This window comes from Spermophilus citellus (assembly GCF_964194105.1).
Source record: "Spermophilus citellus genome assembly, chromosome: 18".
Lineage (NCBI taxonomy): Eukaryota > Metazoa > Chordata > Mammalia > Rodentia > Sciuridae > Spermophilus > Spermophilus citellus.
The window spans coordinates 65,948,372-65,969,443 of record NC_138200.1 but is presented as its reverse complement, the minus strand read 5'-3'; the positions used below and the strand labels follow the sequence as shown (position 1 = coordinate 65,969,443).

At 44.1% G+C, this 21,072-nt stretch overlaps 1 protein-coding gene across 3 annotated transcripts in view; it reads right to left on the bottom strand.

Annotated features, from left to right (window-relative positions):
• Nucleotides 1-21,072, bottom strand: part of USP10 (ubiquitin specific peptidase 10) — a 64,770-nt gene that overhangs the window by 9,768 nt on the left and 33,930 nt on the right. For 2 of the 3 annotated variants that reach the window (XM_081274055.1, XM_081274056.1), the window contains exons 4-10: nt 19,212-20,243; nt 9,069-9,160; nt 8,436-8,545; nt 7,825-7,880; nt 7,513-7,616; nt 4,845-4,944; nt 3,123-3,300 (exon numbers count right to left, since the gene is read on the bottom strand). In XM_081274055.1, the coding sequence (XP_081130181.1) occupies nt 3,123-3,300; nt 4,845-4,944; nt 7,513-7,616; nt 7,825-7,880; nt 8,436-8,545; nt 9,069-9,160; nt 19,212-20,243 (1,672 nt within the window). The remainder of the gene's footprint in view (nt 1-3,122; nt 3,301-4,844; nt 4,945-7,512; nt 7,617-7,824; nt 7,881-8,435; nt 8,546-9,068; nt 9,161-19,211; nt 20,244-21,072) is intronic. The other variant, XM_081274057.1, reaches the window with a different exon arrangement.

Below are 21,072 nucleotides of genomic sequence, written 5' to 3'. Positions count from 1 at the left end.
AATAATTGAAAGCAAAAAAAAAAAAAAAACCACAAAAATGTAAGAGCCCACTCCTTGCCACTTTCCCTTAAGATTGACCACCAGGAAAGGAGAATAAGCACTGAAAATCAGATTACTCAGTTATCACTTTTAGGAGATTAGAGAGCACAGAAAAGCTAAAGGTACACTGAACTTATAAATGACTCAACACCCCATGCTAGGTGTCAGTACCCAAGCCTAGCCTTGCTCCAGCACTCAGGAAGGACACCCATCTCCTCTTCCAACTCTCCACCTCCATGTCACACTGCTACTCCATGTGCCGCTCAGTAAGCGTGACCGACCATCTTGCCTGGCCTCAAACTGCAGACACTTTTCATTTTCTCAGAGCATTATGGCAGCTCTAATAGAGGAAATTCCAAGGTGAGCAATATTTTAATAGCATATTTCCCCTGAAAGATGACACACAGAAGGGGAGCAGGGTGTGGAAGATAAAACCAAGTTCCATTCCAAGAAGACAAGACTTCCTCCCTTCCAAGAAAGGCTCCAATTCCATCTGGTTTTTCTTTGGTGGTTTTTCTAAGTTTTTCTGAGAAGAAATTGGACATTCAGCCCATCTCCCATTTAGGCTCAGCAATGAAACAGTCCAGGAGTCACCATAAGGGAGTCTCTTCTGAGTCAGAGTGACTGGTTCATGAAGGGATGAACTGAGTGGGCAGTCTTCCTAGACTGCCCAGGAAGACCCACGGAGAGCAAGCTGAAGGCTGCTCCATCCAGGGTTTATCACACACTGCCACGCTCTTCCTGAGCTGAGGGACAGCAGCTCTCTGGGCTCAAGAAAAGAACAGTGGAGACACCAGTGAGGAGAGCTGGTAAAGCAGTCAAGAGGTGGCTACCTTCTTGACACAAAGAGCCTGTATTTTGTGTCCCCCCCCACCAAAAAAGGGTGTGGGTGGGGCTTGGAAAAGGGCTGATCTTCCTAGGGAAGCTGAAAGCACCGGAACAAGGCTGAACTTTAGAGGAGAATCTCTCTCTCAACTGGTCTGAATAGAGAATCATGCTGAATGGTGGCTTAAGATTTCCTAAATTATAGGATTCTTTATCTTTGCTTTATCATTTTTCTAAAAAGAAACAAAGACCGCACACACCTAAGCTGGGGCTGGCGGCCAGGCCACCATTCAGCCAAGCCAGCAGCTGCATCACGGTGGGTTCTGGCATGTCCAGTCATTATCCTTAGACACATTTGGGATCTCTGGGTATGGTGGCCTTCTATGGCCTTGCGATTTTGAAACTCCACCTCTGCACCAAAAAGTGGAGGGATGGGGGCTCTTGTTGCCCCCACCTTGAGCTGTCCCCTTGTCTGTGTCTTTGAGAGAGCATCCCCAAAGTGCTAACACCATGCTGCTGGCTGGTGGAACAGAAGGCAGTCACCCTCCCTGAAGACTGTCATGCTGGATCTCTGTCCCCTCAACCTGTCAACACAGGACATCCCAGGACGTGTCTACCAAGATGAATCGTGGCAGCAACAGTCAGTGTGTGGCATTCCCCCGAACACACGCAGCTCCACAGACTCCAAAACACCCAAAGGGAAGGGCCTGCAGCTTCGCTTCAGTGCTGGACATGGCCACGTGACTGGCTCAAAGCCCAGTTCCAGACAGGACAAAGACCAGCTTCTGAGGGCATCGCTGCAGACGTTTTGAGGTTCTTTATTAGCCTGTTGAAAGCTGTTATACCCAGAGTAAAAGACTAGACCAACTCTTGACACCTTGAAAAGCTGCTGCTTTTTCTGATACTCAATACGGGGACAACACAGCCAAAGTCTCACTAAGTATACCCTGCAAGGCCTTCCAGAAGACACTTACTGACAGCAGGCCCTTAGAGCACTGCTGATGAGGGAATCTGCCTGGACACAGACATGTCAGACCCACACCATGTGGCGGTGAAAGGCTCTAATGCAAATAAATGAAAACCTTTCAGAAGGACGTCAAGAATGAACAGCAAGCTGGTTAAAGGAAGTGGCACTGAGCTGGGGTCATGGATTCTCCTCTGTGTGATAGTATCTCCCTCCACTCCTTCACTTCCTAGCTCACATGGTCTGATGTCTAAACTCCTCCAACCCATTCACAACCAGTGCCAAGATACAGAATCAACCTACATGTCCGTCCAAGGATGAATGGTTAAAAAACTGTGGTGTGCACACACAACAGAATATTACTCAGCCTTAAGAAAGGGGATCGTGTCTGGGACTGGGGCTCAGTGGTAGAGCTCTTGCCTGGCACATGTGAGGCACTAGATTCGATCCCCAGCACCACATAAATAAATAAATAAAGTGTTGTGTTCATCCACAACTAAAAATATTTTTTAAAAAGAGGGGAGGGGGGGGAGCTCCTGCCACCTGCCAAAACATGGATGGACCTGGAGAACATTATGCCAAGTAAAATAAGCTGAACACAGAAAGGAAAATACTGTATGCTCATATTATCTCTGGAATCTATTTTTTTAAAAAGGTCAAATATACAGAGACAGAGATTACCAGGGGCAGGGGCAGAAAAGGAGATGGGAGATGCAGCCAGGAAGTACAAAGCAGTAGATCTGCAGGGTGAGCAAGACAAAGACCTGACAGGTACTACAAGGGCTGCAGTGAATGGGGTGACTGTGTCCAGGAGCTTTGCTACATGAGTGGACTGCAGTTGTTCTTGCCACGACAACAAAGGATGAACTATGTAAGACAAGGGATATGTTAACTTACATGTCTATGGTAATCATTTTACTATCCATATTTTATAACAAATATATTTTTACATCAAATAATAAATAAATAAGTAGGTAAAGCACCTCCAATAAGGTACATGAATTTCTCTTAACGAAACAAACAGCTCAGTCAGTTTGCTCTTCTCTTACTATGTGGTAGTGAGCAGCTACACCTGATTGATAGACAGTGCCCTACAGAAGGGCCCAGTAAACAGGAGGACAGCACTGGAGGCTGACAGGGAGGCACTCAGAAGGACAAGCAAAGAGCAGGCAGGAAGTATAAAAGCAAACCACGGATTGCAAAATGCGCCAGGACAGTTCTCACACCTCGCTGTTAGCAAAACTATGAAACCCTGAAATAGACAAACACTAAATTTTTCCAGAAAAGCATAAACCTGATGTGTCCACCAAAAATGCCAGTGATTGGAGTCTGAACAAAATCCGCCTGGCGGGTGACAGAAGACTTGTTCCTGGGGCCCACTTGCTCCCACTCATCCTCGCTTCCTCCGCCTCGCTCCTCCTGCTCCTCCTCATCTGCCAAGTGGCTTCTGGGCCCATTGGAGACTGTGAGTTCTGGAAAGGAGAGGGTTTGCTTAGGCTACGGGTTATAGCACCAGAAATAAAGAAAGGTTCTATGTGAAGCACCTGAACACACCTGCCAATTGTAGTTTTAAAAATAAAATCAGGGTGTGTCTACCTCAAGAGTCACAATAGCCAAATGCAACACGTGCAGCTTCATGGATTTTACCATGTTGTGGACTGCATTAACTACTGTGAAAGAGGTTCTTGGGACAATTGGAGAAATCTGCAGGCATGCTGGAAAGCAGATAGAATTTGTAATCGCCGTTGGTTTTTCATGAGAGTAGGGGCTGTGAATATGTAGGAAAGACTCTTATCTTGGGATTGAGTGCTTCAGCACTGAGGAGCGAATTAAACTATTATTTGCCCCTTGACTTTGAATCATTCAGGAAAAATGTAAACAATGTGTGCAAGCACACGCATGCTCATGCCGAGAAAGGTAAACAATGATATATTAATGACTGCAGACTCCAGCAGTCGTGCAGCTACTTATCAAGCTACTCTTTCTGATTTTCTGCATTCTTGATCATTTTCCTAATTGAAAGTATAGGACAGGGGCTGGGGCTGTGCCTCAGTGGTAAAGCCCTTGCCTAGCACGTGTGAAGCACTAAGTTTAATCCCCAGCACCACATGAAAAAACCTAAATAAATAAAATTGAGGTATTGTGTCCATCTAAAACTAAAAATACATTAAAAAACAAAAAAGTCTAGGACAGGGGGCTGGGGTTATAGCTCAGCAAAAGAGTGCTTGCCTTGCACATGTGGGCACTGGATTGATCCTTCAGCACCACACAAAAACAAAAAGATATTATGTCTAACTTAAAAAAAAAATCTTAAAAACAAAAAAAAGTATAGAACAACAGCAGAGGTTTGAGCTAAATTTTAATTTATCTAAATATAATTATCAATGGTATATAAAAGACAACATAAAATAACTAGTTATCTTTTGGGGGAACGGGTACCAGGGATTGAACTAAGGGGCACTCGACCACTGAGCCACATCTCCAGCCCTATTTCGTATTTTATTTAGAGACAGGGTCTCACTGAGTTGCTTAGTGCCTTGCTATTGCTGAGGCTGGCTTTGAACTCGTGATCCTCCTGCCTCAGCCTCCTGAGTCGCTGGGATTAGAGGCGTGTACCACCACACCAAGCTTAACTAGCTATCTTAATGAGAAAAAAAGTGATTTGGGGCAGGTCCATGGCTGTTAGGAGGGGCGAGGCAGCTTAACCCTGGAGTATGCATAATTTGTTTAAAAATGCATCCTGGGGCTGGGCAGGTAGCTCAGAGGTAGAGTGTTTGCCCAGCATGCATGGGCCCCTGGTTCAATTCCCAGCACAGTTAAAAAAAAAAAAAAAAAATCAGGGTTGGGCTTGTGACTCAGTAGCGAAGCACTTGCCTCATGAGACACTGGGTTTGACTGTCAGCACCGCATATAAATAAATGAACTAAATAAAGGTCTATTAACAACTAAAAAATATTTTAAAATATTCTTAGGAAAATATCCTCACACATTTAGTAGGAGAAAGACCATGACCTACTTTCATCATTTGGTGAGAGAAGCTTCTTGAGGCTCAGCATTTCCTCATGGAGGCCATTCAGAATGAAGCCCAAGTATTCCTCGGCATCTTCCTGTCGACCCTGGAAGGGAAGCAGGAGCACATCACCCTCAGGTGGCTGCTGTTCAGGCCTACAGTGTCCAAAGACCTGTATATTCAAACTATTCCTCTGCTGACAATTTCAAGATTAAATATAAAGGAGTTTCAAAAATTGATATAAAGAGTTTTTCTTTGAGTAGCTGAGATCCCATGGGGCAGGATGGAAGGAAAACAGATTAAATACTTATCTCTAGAACGAATAGGAATTTTTATATTCTTATTTATGTTTTTCTGTATTTTTTTTTACAGTAGATCATCTTATCATCTTATAGTAAAAAGAGGTTATTTTAAAGTTGCATTTTTGCTTAAATGAAATGTAAGATAAAAAATAAGATGTCTAGGGCCACATCACTGGCTAAGCACAGGGGGTTATCACTTACTCCAGACAGCCTATGCATCTGTTTCGTTTTGATGAGCAACTAACTCTGAGAAAGGACTCCAATCATACGCAAAAACTGGTACTGGTACTGACTCAGAGAGTGAGTTGGCTATTATATGCAGATACACACATCATCAAGACACTTATGGGTGAGGCATATATGGGTGAGGCATATAATGTGGTCACACCTTAGTTTTACAATCCAATGCCGGCTTTGTGTGTTCTGTGATTTATCAGGATTGGTTCACGCTGCCTAGCCCATGGGTCTGCAAGCTCTTCTGCATCAAGTCTCTGGGAAGACTGTACTTGGGTTTGCTCACTCTCTCCAAACAGACCACAAGACCCAGGCAGCACTGCTGTGCCAGCACACTCTGGTGTGTTCAACAAAGGGCAAAATGGGCACCGCCCATGGGTCAGCAGCACAAACGGCTAGCTGTGCTCCCTGGAGAGGCCTGTTTGCCAGGCTGGCCCCTGGATGATGTCTGGGAACTTCAGTTTCAGAAAGATTCCCACTATCCCAAGTCCTGAGAAGGAAAGTGCCTAGCTTCTGTGCAAGTAACATGGTTTATGCTGAGTAGCTGTTTCCCTTCTGACCCCAGCATGTGTCCCTGGGAGACTACAGTCCCATGTGTCATTACAGTTTGATGGCAGAGGAATTAAAAACATGCTGTGTAAAGGTTCTGGGCAAGAAGCTGGGGAATCCCTCCAAACCTGTGTCCTTTTCCTTTCCTGACCTTGCTTAGAAGCCTTCGATGGCGAATAAAGCATAAACACAAGCATACCAGCTTCTGAGTCTGAGTCCTGCCAGCAAGTCAACAAACCTGAGCAAGGGTGGCCTTGGGGACCTTGACATATTCAGTATTAATGAAACTTCAAAATCATGTTTTTGTTCATTACCATTACTTCAAAGCACAATCCTAAAGGGATTCAGCTCAGGAAACCCTCCCTGAGTAACCCCCTCTACCTCTGCCTCCACCTAAGCTACCCCTCCCCTGCTTCCACAGCAGCTATACACCATCTCCTCTCTGTATTTACCTGTTTACTTTGTTAGGAATCTGACTCCCACCCTGGACGGTGAGCTCTTTTAGGGCAATGGGTATGCTTTATTGCATTTCTGCATCCCCAACAAACATTCTGTACACTTTCATCACGGGGAAACAGAAATGCAAGCCAATACCAAAAGCTGTATTGCGGGTATTTTTTTCAAAATATCTTTATTTTATTTTTTATGTGGTGCTGAGGATAGAACCCAGTGCCTCAAGCATGCCAGGCGAGTGCTCTACCTCTGAGCCACAACCCCAATCCTGTATTGGGGGTATTTTAAAAGCTTAAAATTCTGTGCTGCCTCCGGTGGTTTCCACTATCCTGCCCTGGACACTCACCCTTCTCCACAGCAATGCAGCTTCAATTTGACCTGATTCCGTTTGGACAGCATTTTCTCATCTGTGCACAAGTTTTCCTAAGCATCATCTCAACCACACACATACTGACTCACCACCACAAACTTGGTCAGGGAAGAAGTGTTCCAGTTAACTGTGCTAAGGGTACCCCTGATTCACTCTCAACAGCTGTCAGCGCCATTGATAAGGCCTCTTTGTAAAACACACGATAAAAAATTTTAGGTTTATAGCTCAGTGGTGGAGCACCCAGCATAAATGAGGCCCTTGGTTAAATTCCTAGCACTGCAAAACCAAACCAAAAAAATCCTTTTTTTTTTTTTAAGGTAAAAGAGTCAGGGACCTCGACAGCTGCTGAAGCCTGACGCTCTCCTGCACACTGCCACCATCCAGGCTCAATACATTCTACTCTACCCAGAAGGCAATCAGTGCAGTGGCTAAGCCAGCTGTCTTGAGAGCCCAGCTCAGCCATGCACAGCTGTTTGACCATGGACAGTGGCTTTAGCTCTGTCAGCTGCTAACAAGGAGATGATAACACTGCTTAACTCACAGAAAGCCAGTGCAGTCAGTACTGGGAACAGCACTCGGTACACAGTGAAGGCCTCCTGACATGGGTGGTAGTCACTCTCTCAATGTAACACACAGCTGACTCCACCACAATGCAGACCTAGCCCTGATACCACCACATGACAGTATTGGGGTGCAAGGGCAGCTGAGACAAGGGCAGCAAGGGCAGCAAAGGCAGCACTGGGCATCAGATCTACAGGCCCCAGACCTTTTCAGACAGGCTCGACTTGATCACCGTCAGGAGTCTATAAATGTACGTGGGCTCAAAGGCAGCTCCAGGGCGAATGTCCCTCACGACTTTATCCCCAAGAGCTGCAATGGAAACAGGACACCAAGTTTCAAAACCAAAAGGACATCACAAATCCAAATCATCAAAACTCCCCACCTCCCCACTGGCCAGAGGTTAAGAACAGCACAGATGTGGCCACCTGCATTTACAAAGACATCTTCTTCTCAGCAAGACTGAATTTACCAAACGCTCCCAACAGGCAGCGTCTCAGAAGTCCTGGCCTCTACTCACCTTGCCGGGGCTTTGGAGGTACTGGCATGTTAGTGAATTCATTCATCAGCCGAACACTAAATGTGGAGAAAGGAGAAAGTGAAGCGATACATTTTTTGCAAAAGACATACTTATGGTCCGAGGTTGAGGCTCAGTGGTAGAGCACTTGCCTAGCATGTGTGAGGCACTGGGTTCGATTCTCAGCACCACATATAGTAAATAAATAAAATAAAATATCCATTAACAACTAAAAATATAAATATAAAAAAAAGACATACTAAAGAGCCTTGATGGCTAAGGAGTATTAGGATAAATATTAGTACAATATTAATTAGGATAAATATAGCAGGCCTTAGGTAATCAATGGTAATGATGATAACAAATCTCTTCTTCATCTTTTCTATATACATGTTTTATAAATTTTAAGTGATATTTTAAACTGGTAAAACAAAAATGTTTTCTACTAAATCTTAAGAAAACATAATGTTCCATTCATAAGCAGATTAAAAAAAAACACAGAACTACAGGACTCATTTGTAGGAAATCAAGAACTCTGCTCGACTATTCAAATTCTAACAATGGAAGGGGGGGAAACTCCACCCCTTAACTGTATTTTCCAACACCTTACTTACAAGCTGTCTATCATAGGCGTTGACGTACAAGGCCTTTGCACTTTTGAGTACAGAGGAAGGAACTTCATCAGGTGATACATCGGAGGGCAAGCGACCAACGCCTGCAGGGTCTAAACATTGGCAGTAAGGAAACGTAAAGGAAATGAACCGGCAAATTTCCTAAAAGCACATTAAACATGAGAGCATATAAAAATAAACCGAGGATATTGAGCTAGATAGGTCAACACAAAAAGGCACAGACCAAATAATACTGAGGACGACTGTCTTGTGATCTTACAGAGTGACCTACCATGCAGTCAGGTTCACGTTCAGAAACCTGATTCAACCAAGACCATCAGGTCAGTTAGAACAAAATTTGCAGTTCTAAGTAGTCACTCTGCCTACTATTTGGGGCCATTACATGAGATTAACACTTGCCTGACTCTGTCATTCACAGGTCAACAAATTCTCTTTTTGGCGGCAGTGGAGAAGCTAGAGTCAGGAATAACCCTGAAAGCAAGGTAGGCAGACTAGCAATGAACCAAGTTTTCAGATTCAAAATTTGGTTTTCATGGAAGCTGCACTAAGTAAATGCACTTTAAGAAGAGACCACTGCAGGAAGTCCACCCTGGGGACAGTGTCCAAGAAGGATACAGCATTAATGTAGCACCAGTTTCCTTTATTGATCAGCCCACGGGGTTGCAATGACACTGGTTTATGTATCAGGGTTACATTCTCCAGTAACTCTGAAAGAGCGAGAAGCACATTTAAGAAATTAATGACACCTAGTGAATAACATTCAGATCTATTCATATGCTCTAGTCCATGGAAGTGTTGAAAATCCCTTCAACAGAACACATACCGGATGGAAACACATATTGTTGGAATTTATACATCAAGTATAGTATTTAATGATTAAAACTAGTCTCAATATTCCCCCCAGTACTCATGGGAATGTAACCAGGAAGCACAAGAAATACCTTTTTTAAATGAGAAACAGAAAAAAAAATTAAATATACTATATCAGCATCAGAGGAAGATTTAGAAGCTACAGGCTTTTTTTTTTTTTCCCTTCAATGCTGACAGCCAGGCATGCCTCATGAATAACAAGGTCCCTTGGACACTAGATACAAAGCATTTAGGTGTGGAATCCAAATCTCCACCTCTGAAGCCCAGCACCTAGTGCCATGCACACTGCACCGAGGTGCCTGGTGGCGGCTTGGAGAGCCAGGGCGCTCCTGTCAAGAAGAACCGTGCTCTGCCACCTACACTGTATTCTTCATCACGGGCCCACCTGCATGACTGCTGTGCATACTGCAATTCCTTACTCCATTTATAAGCAAGCTTCTGAGCCTCAGATTCACCCTGATGCCGTGCTTTTTCAGTCTTAAGAAAGTCATGAATGCCATCTTTAAACAATAAGCCATCTTTAAACAATAACAATAACAAAAAATGCTTTGAAACAAGACAAGGTCTCTCCATGTCCCATTACAACTCCTGTAACAGCAACGACTGCAATTTATGGACACCTTTTAAGTCAGCATGCTCTTTTCAACTCACACATGCTGACTGGATGGACTTCACCCTTAGTGATCCCAGAGTGCCAGCACTATCCCTTTTTCACTATAAAGAAACTAATAACGCTAAGAAAATTTAAGTAACTTGCCTATGACCTCACAAGATCTAGGTAGTGTGGCCATGGCCTGGATTCCATGATCTGTGGCTACAGGGCACTGCCTCCTTTACTTTTAATTGCATGAAAGGAAAGAAAACTCAATGCACACAAATTGACATTAGCATTTATTTAAGGCAACACACAAAGAAAAATTGCTCAAAAACAGCTGCACTGGCAGGTCCCAGAATTATGCATAAGTCAAATGCACATGCACAATTCAAACGTCAACACACACATCTCATTTCCTCCTTCCCTTTTCCTCTACCTGAGGAAGCACAGGGAACAAGTTTCAAGTAGCTCTCCCATAATAAAAGTAAAACATGCAGGTTCAAGAGAACCCAAGAGTGTCTTTTCAACTAGACTAAGTTTGTAAAGTTCTTCTTACCTCTCTTACTACAAGGTGACAGTCAGTTAAAGAACTGAACCCCAAGACCACATGTGGTGACACCCAGCACAGATGGTACCTGTCATCTGGGGGACACCGTGCTGGGAGCTTTATCTACATTATTTATAATCATCATAACAACACTGTCCTCAAGGCACCACTATAATCCCCACTTTACAGATGAAAAGGTAAGGTCATGTAACTGGACCAAGCTGTAAGACCTGGCTCTACCTGATTCAGTGGCCAATCTCTTTCTTCCTCTCCAATATGCACTGTGCTCCACTTAAAAATCCCTTTTACTTTGAGGTTTCAGACACTCTTCCCATGGCTTCAGATGTACTTAAGAGTAGATTTTTACACTGTTTTCATCAAATTACCACAGCAGGTAAGCATTTCTAGTGTGTGCCACAGCACAGCAATGAGTCAATAATTGCTTTGCCCAAACCTGTGCGTTTCCAGACACACATCGATACTCTAATGCAATGGCAGAATGTCTTAAAGCAGCATCATACCCCAAAATCTTTGGCACAGTATTTCTACACCTAATAACAATTGCATAAGTTTTTATGTAACCATAAGACTCAAGGTGAGCAGTCTTCCTACCACAGGAGCCTTCCTTAATAAACACCCTGCCTCTTGCTGATGACTAAGCGGACCCTGGCTGAGCCCCACCTGGCCCAGAAGACTGACTGGCAGCCCTGTTCTAGGACAGCTCATAGTCCAGTGACAAAAGGGACTTGGACTCCCAGCTATAGTCCTACAGTAGGCTCAGCTGGTCAGGGCTGGGGGATGATGCTTTGTGCTGTATACGGACTGTAGAAGCACTGGGGAGGCCAGTCAGGGGCTGACGGCTGCACATGCAAGCTGTAGAGGAACAGAGACAGACACCAGCAGTCAGACATTGGGGGTGGGGGGTGGTCCCATGTTCCCCAGGAGGACACAACAGGACAAGCAAGTTGTGTTCTGTTTGTGTGGTAAGGAGAGAGCAAGTTCAGTCCTAGAGGTGGACAAAAGGAACATCACCACCCGCAGTGCTTTACACACACAGCCTAGGAAGTCACCTATCTATACTCCCACAAACACACACTCAAGCCCCTAGGGTTCAGGGCAGGGAGTGTACATTCTGATGCAAAAGGAGCAATGGCTCCCATGCCAAAGTGGAGAGAGTCAGTGGGAGCACTCGGCGGAGGCCTGGCTGGGCAGTGGCACAGGACCACAGGAAGGAATGAGGACGGGGCATACACTGGTGTTCTGAGAGGGAGATGAACCTTCTATATTTCTGATGACATGAGAGGCAAGGTGTAAGAGAGGTGGGGACGGGCCTGAAGACACTCGCTCTTATTCAGCAGACACTGACGGGAAACAGAAGGAACCAACCCAGACGAGGTACCCAGATCTGTCTGAAACTTCCCTCCCACATCAAACCTGATTACAAATGATCGAGAGTACTCTGAATTCAAGAGTTTCAGCTCAAAACAAGAAAACCCCACTAATGACAAAGCTAACTCTGCCTCCAAAGGGAGGCGAGGTGCCAGCAGGCTGAGGAGTGGCTGCACTCAGCCCACCTGGGAACAGGCTGTTTTCAGGTTCTCAAGTGAGCTGTGGCCCGCTCTACCTGAATGCTGGAGGCTGTGACCCTAGAGCCAACTGCAGCTGATTGCTTGCCAGCATTGACTTGGGAAGCCACGTATACATGTCAGACAGAACCTATTGGTTTCTATATCAACCCTTCCCTCAAATCAATGCCAATTTATGGTTTGCCCCTTCCCTGATTCTCTTCCATGGTATCAAGTTCAAGTCTTTTAGCATCACCTAGTGGTTTGTTCAAGAACTGCAACCAACAGAGCATTCCACAAGGACACATACCTGCAATATCAAAAGAGCAAAGACTGAAACATGTTGTACAACCAAAAGGACATTCGGTACAGCTTCTTTCAAGTTTTTAACATCCTTTCAAAGAGTCCTCTGATACAATGGTTTGTTTGTTTGTTTTTGCATTTTTGGTACTGGGAATTGAACCCAGGAACACTTTACCACTGAGCTACATCTTCAGCCCTTTTTATTTTTTACTTTGGGACAGGGTTTCACTAAGTTGTTTAGGGTCTCACCAAATTTCTGAAGCTGGCCTCAAACTTGCGATCCTCTAGTCTCGGCCTCCCAAGTCACTGGAATTATAAGGCGAGCACCATCCACGCCCAGCTTGGTACAATGTTAAGTGCAGAACAAATCTTTATAGACGGAAAACGAGATACTGGCATTCTACATTTTCTTAATGCTTATTTTTACTCCTCCAAACTTTTTCTCTAGTGATAGATCTTTTATAAACTAAAATACGGTGTCAATCTGTTATTAGCATCTTCTAATGACCTCAAAATGTGATTCTCTAGATGTTGTACCTGAAAACAGTCCCCACTGAAGGCCCGGAAGGCTGCCCTCGTGGTTCTCCAAGCAACAGAGACAGCTCTCTGTCCTGAATTAGTGGCAGCTGGACACTGCTCCAGAACAAAACCTCATACTTACTGCTCAACAGGGTCTTCCCTGTCCAAGGTAACAGCACCCAGTGGCTTTTGTGGTCCCCAGTCTCCAATCTGCTACTGCGACCCCTACTGGTTGCAAGAGACTGCCTTCCCTGTGCCCTCCCCACCTAGGGTAGGTGATCACTCCGGCCCCCCCTTCTCATCTTGTGCCTTGGGCTGCCCTCTAGGCAGGAAAATCACTGCCTGCTGGCCCAGACTGCCTGGCACACAGTGTGTTCTTGTGGGGCAGCAGTACAGGTGGATTAAACATCTGCAGATCTGGGTTGCTGGTGTCAACATATGACTCCACTCCAACTTGCTAGAAAGGACTTGAGGGACTTTAAAGCTCACTTAACCTCACAGTTAAGAAAGCCCATGAGAGGCTCTGGGCAAGATCCCAGGCACACAAACCAGAAGACCTGGGTTCCCACGAAGGCTCTGCCACTCCATTCACTTTAAATCTAGAGCAGATCACTTAACTCCTCACCTGCAATGAACTGCAGGTGCAGAGCACCAAAAGGGCATGAGGAAGGAAATGTACAGACAACACCTGCATGGAGGTGCAGAATACAGGTGCAAAGAAAAGGGAATTCATGCACAGGTTTGAGAAAATAATTTCAGCATTCCAAGAGGAAATAGTTAAGCTAAATTCCCTAAACTTATAGGTTTTGAACATGTTGAGAATATATATTAATAAAGTTCCATTTCAAAAAGGAATGACAGATTCTAAAAAAATCTCAGACTAAATACCTTATTGTCTAGGATTTTCTCTTAAGATCCAAATATCCCCAAATCCTACAGTTCCAGTTTTGTAGCAACTGCACATCATGCCTTTTCCCCAAGTAACTTCAACAGCCATAAAGTGTGTGACACCAACACATCGTGGAGGGGCTGGTGAGCTCCTCCTCTGTGGCACAGTGAGAGAACTCAGAGCAAAGGCAATCCTGGTTTCTGCCAGCCAACCCCCAGTTACCAAACCAAGTTCTGCCAAGATGGGGACTTGGGGACTAGCGAGGTGAGCACCACTTTCAACTTTCTAGCAGCACTCTTTGGTTAATTAAGTGGCTCCTTTAGCAACACCGTCATTTCCATTTGCTATCTTATTCCTAGACTAAAACCAAGAGGCACTGTAGTTATGGGAGTCAAAAGGAAAGGAGGGAGTGTCTCCTTACGAACCAAAAGAAAGGAGGATGGCCAGGAAGAAGAAGGAGGGAGTGTCTCTGGAGTTTAAACTTTAAAACGGACCTGTGTTCCAAAATCGTGGCTGCTGGTTTGATGGCTTGATCTGCTTCATCTCCCTTGAGGGCAACAACTCCAGATCGGCTCACAAGAGCAGACTGACCCCTTCCAGCAGCCTTGCTTCAATTCCCACCGCTGGAGCCACTGACCATGGAAATCCTGCAGAGCTGACTTCAGGGGTACACTCCCATACCCCACCCATCTTTTGGTAAGGGTTGGTGGGGCAGCCCAGGTCAATGTTCACCCACTGGCAAGAAATGCCAAAGATGATAAGAGATACAAAGTTGAAACCCCTGTGTTCACTTCATTAAAAGGCTGAGTTAAAGTTCAACTATTTTATGAAATTTGACAACACTCAGAAAAAAACAAATTGCTTAGCATCCCTTCTGTTTTCTCAAGACATACAAAGCTCACACGCTGTTACAAATGAGTCACCTGAAATGATTTATGAACTCAATGACAATACTAGCATTATAAACCTTGATATCATCAAAGTTTGTTTCCCTAAAATTAGGATTTAGAGGTCACATTACCAATTAACATGCATGAAAAACCAAGGTGCAGACTGGTTCTCAAGGTCAATAACTGACCCCCAAATTCACATTCTGATGCTGACCTGCTATTCTGCTAACCTTCGTAACTCTCCAGAACATTCTTACAGTGCTTTTCTTCTCCTCATCACCATCACTTTGGAAGGACACAGGTATTTTGGTCATCTAATCAGATGGAGAACAACAAAGTGACCAAAATGTCCCACTACCCATTGGCCACAGATCAACTCCAAGTCAAGGGTTTCAGGTCACTTGTACACGAGACAGACACGTAACAGATAAGCAAGGACACACACACATGGAGTCAGCCAGTGGCTGCCTCTCACCCATAGGGTGACATCCTGCCAACAGGGGCAGAGCTTTTAACTACTTCAGAGTTTTCAGAAGGGTGCAAAGTATTTGAGATCATTTCCCACAGAAGGGGAAGGTATATAATATGATTTATAAACCATCAAAACAAAACAGTCTTAGGACATATTTTCACTTATACTTCATGCACACGTGAACATGGAAATCAACCCTTCTGAGCAGATCCAACTGGGAATGACTGCTGCTCTTCAGCAACAACTTTTAGGCATAAAACCACCATGCAACACCATGCAGAAACAGCCTGATCAGCAACACTGCAAGCCCCAGACTTTAGCAGCATATTTTTAGAGTTGACCTCATTTTACCTGATTCTCTTTCACTGGAATCTGATTAGAGAATACAGACTCATCTCTCTCATTGCCCAGCCTTTAAACAAACTACACTGATGCGTGATTTTAAACACCCAAACCAAAATAGCTCTATTTGTACTGCAGAAGTTTTTAATCATAGTTTACTTTGGAATATGACTTGTGTCCCTGGTAGAGCCCAGAGCTTTGAAGCAGGTGCTTAGCTGCGAGCTCCTGTGTGCAGTTACTCTGTGAAAGCAATGGAGGAGGCAGTAGCAAAGACCACCCTCCCCTGGTGTACCCTGTCACAATGCTTTCTGAACACAGCCTGAGTCACAGCCACTGTCAAACACAAGCTACCCAGATTTTCAAGTTCCTTTTGTTGCCCCCTGGCTCAGTTATTCCTAATGGAAAATGACAACGCTCTTAGAGCAACATAAACCAGCCCCGAGACAAACTCCTTCCCCTGTTCTGTTCAGACGCACACTTCGCTAGACTCAGAGAGTGGCATCCAGTGTTGAGTTAACCTGCTTCTCCCGGACATCTCTTCCTCTTAAACAGCCAGTGGAGCAAAATGTTGCAAAGTTACACAGAAAAGATGATAAAAGTCAAACCATTCAAGTGGGTAAATGGTCTCTGGGTAATCAAATGGCTGTGTTTTACTTCAAAATGCCTCAAATGGGTGCATGTGGAGCTCAGGGCAGAGCACCTGCCCAGCGAGCTGGAGATGTGGATCCCATCCCCAGGACCACTGTGCCTCCTATGATGCTTATTTTCCTGTACAACGGATTTGCCTTCCTGATCTGTATCTGACTTCTGGTTATACAAAAATCAGCTGGAATTACTAAGCAGATTTAATTAATGATAGAGGAGATGATCCAGGAAAGTGGGCATCAGAAATAATCTGGGATCAAAAACAGTGATTACTGAAATAATTCAAAAAAGAATAGATGGGGTATCTGAACTGTTTCATTCTCTCTCTTTCCCAAGGTATTATGATTAAGTTTAATTAATAATGTAATAAATTAATTAATAAAAATTAATTCATTTAATAAATATAATAGAATTTTATGATAAACATTAAAAAAACTCAGTAGAACCAGCTAGATTCTAATACAAGTCATATTCTCATTTAGTTAGATGAGCATTTCATTCAACTAAATGCTACTTAAAATAAGTAAGCCTACACTGAAAAATATGCCCATTAAAGGAAATCTTTGGTAGTGAATCTGACTTTGTGTGTGTGTGTGTATTTTTTTAGTTGTAGATGGACTATAATCTGACTTATTTATCATTCTGATAAAGTAAATCCATAAGCAGGAGAAAATGGTAAAGGTGTAAAAATTCCCAACAGTCCCACTTTACCTCAGCCCTCCATTCCCCAAGAGTGAGCATTGTCACTGAGTCATTTCACAGAAGGCAATGCTGACAACAACATGAGCCAAAGAAAGGGACAGTTTGAAAGGAACTGTACTTCTGCTCACAGAGTGAGTGAGCACATCTTTGTAACTAGCCTAATCAAAATAATATTAAGGACTGGGCACGGTAGCACACATCTGTCATCCCAGCAGCTAGGGAGGCTGAGGCAGGAGGATCCTGAGTTCAAAGCCAGCCTCAGCAAAATCGAGGAACCAAGAAACGCAGTCAGACCCTGTCTCTAAAAAAATACAAAATAGGGCTGGGGATGTGGCTCAGTGGTCAGGTGCCACATCCCGAGTTTCAATCCCTGGTACCCCCAAACAAAAGCAGAACAATAACATTAGAAAATAAATCTACTGGCCTCTCAGTATCACCAGTTGCTGTGTGCACGTGGAGGACTGAGCTAGCTCGCAATGAACACCTCTTTGCTGCTTACGTGGAAAAAAAAAAGAAAAAGAAAATAAATCTACTGGGGAAGAAGACATGATGCCTACTAAAAAATGACAACCTGAACTGTGCCCAGCAAGCTCTCGGCCACCACCTGAGAAACTGGCAGGCCCCTACCCGCAGTCTTTGGCAAAGCTGGTTTGCCATCAGACTCCAACATACACAAAATGGAGCAAATACATACTGAAGCACTTTTAAAGCACATGACTGAGCAGACTGCTTTTTTGAATGGAACTTCTCTTTCTTATTTTAAATAGAGAATGAGAACATTTCCAGAGATGGAAGGTGCTCCTTTGTGAAGTAACTTACAGGAATAAAAGTATAATTACAATGCTTTTAAGACCCTGAACTTACAATGCACGGTTTTAAAAACATTCTGATGTACATTTTTGTTGTAGGTTTGAAAAAAACTTTTGACTTATTAAATCTATGCAAAGGCTTACAATGCCTTATCCTGACTGTGACAGCAGACCCTTGCAATATATTTCTAAAATATATATTCTAAAAGAAATATATTAAATGTATTAAATAAACTACCCAAAATAATGATGGTTAATCTATAGATTTTTTTTTCATTTTAAGGAACCTCCAGAAAAGCAAGATGATTCAAAATAATAGTGGAAGAAATAAAATATTCTTTAAAAATAAAGCAAGAAAGACAGTAATCACTTGCTGTCATCCTACTGCCATCCGAGACGGTGCTCTCTTGTGGTGGAATCTGGCGTGCCTGTCTTGGCTCACTATACACTCTGGCACTGAATGCTGTCAAGAGTGCTAAAGCAGAAGCACACAAGTCTAAATGAGTCTGCCTACAATTTGGCTAGTGGGGCAACGGCCTGAAAAGCTGGCTGCCAATCTTGACAGACTCACACCTAAAGCAGCAGCCTGTACTGCTGAGGCACAAAAAAACCACACAGCTCCTTGGAAGCTCTGACTCCTACCTTCCCCTTAAACCCAACCTGTGAATTGCACTATTCACTTTACGGTACTAGGGATTGAGCCTAAGGGTGCTTCACCGATGCACTATATCTCCAGTCCTTTTTATATTTTATTTTGAGACAGGGCCTAAGTTGCTAAAACCAAACTAGAACTTGTGATCCTCCTCAACCTCAGCATCCCAAGTAGCTGGCATTTGACACCATGCCTGGCTACTTTACATTTTTACTGTGAGTAGAAAGAAAATGTTAACTTTGGGCTGGACTCAATTTTTCTTTTCTTGTCAACAGCTGGCTTAGGTGTGCTAAAACTCTGAATAAAATCCATCTACTCAACCAAAGTAGTCACTAAAAAAAGAAAAAACTGGGCTGGGATTGTGGCTCAGTGGTAGAGCACTTGCCTAGTATGCATGAGGCACTGGGTTTGATCCCCTGCACCACATAAAAACAAATTAAAAAAAAGGTATTGTGTCCATCTACAACTTAAAAAATATTTTTGAAAAAGGGAAAACCCTATGTGATATTCACAAAATGCCTCCTTACATCTTAAGAAATACAAAAAAGAAAGAAAGAATACAAAGTGAGTACAAGTCAGGAGTCATCACACTGAAGCTGCAGAACGGTTGTCACAGGGAACAGGCTCCTTACACATTCAGCAGGGGAGCTGAATTACCCAACCAAAAGGCAAGAAATGGAACGGGGATCTGTAACCAGAGGAAGGACTCATGACAGACAAGAACTGTTTTTCACTTAACGTGAAGGTCCGGCATCCCTCCCCGCGTGGTGTTCCTGTGTGGTTTACTATCAGACAATGTTTGTTTAAGACACAGGCACTCTTTCAAACTCCCCCCATCCACATCAACTACTGCGGCTGTCACCAGAGTGCGAAAGCAAGCCCCACTGTCTTCCACTGCTCCCCCCAGTCCACGAGATGTGCGCCCATCTTCACTCACCCTGCACCTATTTAACTGTACCTGCAATCTTTATGGCTACAGGATCCTCTGAAACTGGAACAAGCCCTTCTTTGACTTCAACCTGCTTTTCAGAGACCAGGGGAGATGGGGTAGGAGGAGAACACTTGGTTTCCACATAGGCCACAGGTGAGGAGGAAGAGGGCTTAGAATCGTGGAAGAGGCTGGCCCAGGACTTGGCAGGCTGGCTAATGGGAATGGTGCCGGGCGCAGAGACCATGCTGTCAGCAGGAGGTGACACGCTCTCGGGCTTCACTGGGTCCAAGTCTAAACTTTCCACAGTGTGCAACTCTACCCCGTTGGCAGCTGTGCCCTCACCGGAGGATTCAAGTATTTGTCCATTTGCAACTCCAAGGTTTTCAGTAGTATCAGTACCAGAGTAGGGCGGAGCCACAGCTGTCCTTAGCAGGCTACCTGCAGGGAGGCAGGGCTGCTCAAAATCAGTCCCATGGCAGCCCTTAGGCTGCCCCGCAGTCCTGGCATCTCCGTCCAATGCTCCAGGGAAAGGACCGTCAGGCACAGTGTCACTGATGAAGTCCATGGAGTTCGGAGGGCTGCCACAAGTCCTCGGCGTAACAGGTGGGAGCACATCACCCAGAAACCCTGTGTCCTCAGCACCCACGCTGGTGGGGCCTGCTGAAGCGGCGTGGCCGTTGACCAGGGCTGCTGTGGAAACATTCTCCTCGCCCCCATCTTTCAAGTAACTGTAATACCCAGGAGGCCGTTTTTTCTTCTTTTTACGCTCTCTTTGTCCAAGACCACCAGAGACACCATCATTTTCCAAAACTTCTGCCTCCACATTAGAACTGCTATGCAAAGTGAGGGCAGAGACTGGGCACTGGCAGTCAACAGTGCTGTAGTTCACCTCTTTATCGATGCCATCAGGGGTCTTTCTGGAAGTTGTACAACCAAGGATAAATTCAGGGGCCTGAGGATTCAATGTGCTTGAAATACTGTAGCTGGGGGTTCTCGGCAAAGTGTCATTGGGTTCAATTACTTCATTAACACCAAACTCAATTCTCTGATATTCTTGTCCTGTTTGGAGAGAAACTGATTAGTAAATAGCCACTTAGTTAAAACCAGGGCTCTATAAACTATGAAAGTGCCAATAATGACTCATTTTATTTTTGAAAACTGAAACCTCAAATTGTTTTCCTAATTCAACAAATCTATAATATATTTTATTTCTAGCCAGGCGTGTTGGTGCATGCCTGTAATCCCAGCATCTTGGGAGGCTGAGATAGGAGGATCGGGAGTTCAAAGCCAGCCTCAACAATGTTGAGGCACTTAGCAACTCAGTGAGTCCCTGTCTCTAATAAAATACAAAATAGGGTGGGGATAGCTCAGTGGTCAAGTGCCCCTGAGTTCAATCCTTGGTACCGCCCCAAAAAAGAAAAAATTAAATAAATAAATGTGTGTGTTTCTGTGTGTATAATTTCTAGGTTCAATAAATAATTTGCTGAAAATAAATAACATCTATAAAATTATATTCAATGGGGATATGAAAAAAAAACTATGCTTTTCTTCAATCTTTTGGGTAACTAAAAAAGACTTTTAGAAGACAAAAGTTAAAATAAATTTGTGGTTAAAAAAAATGTTTTGTCAGGCTGGGATTGTGGCTCAGTGGTAGAGCACTCGCCTCGCATGTGCAAGACCCTGGGTTCGAATCTCAGCATCACATAAGAATAAATGAGTGAAATAAAGGTATTGCGTCCAGGGCTGGGGATGTGGCTCAAGCGGTAGCGCGCTCGCCTGGCATGCGTGCGGCCCGGGTTCGATTCTCAGCACCATATACAAACAAAGATGTTGCGTCCGCCAATAACTAAAAAATAAATATTAAAATTCTCTCTCTTTAAAAAAAAAA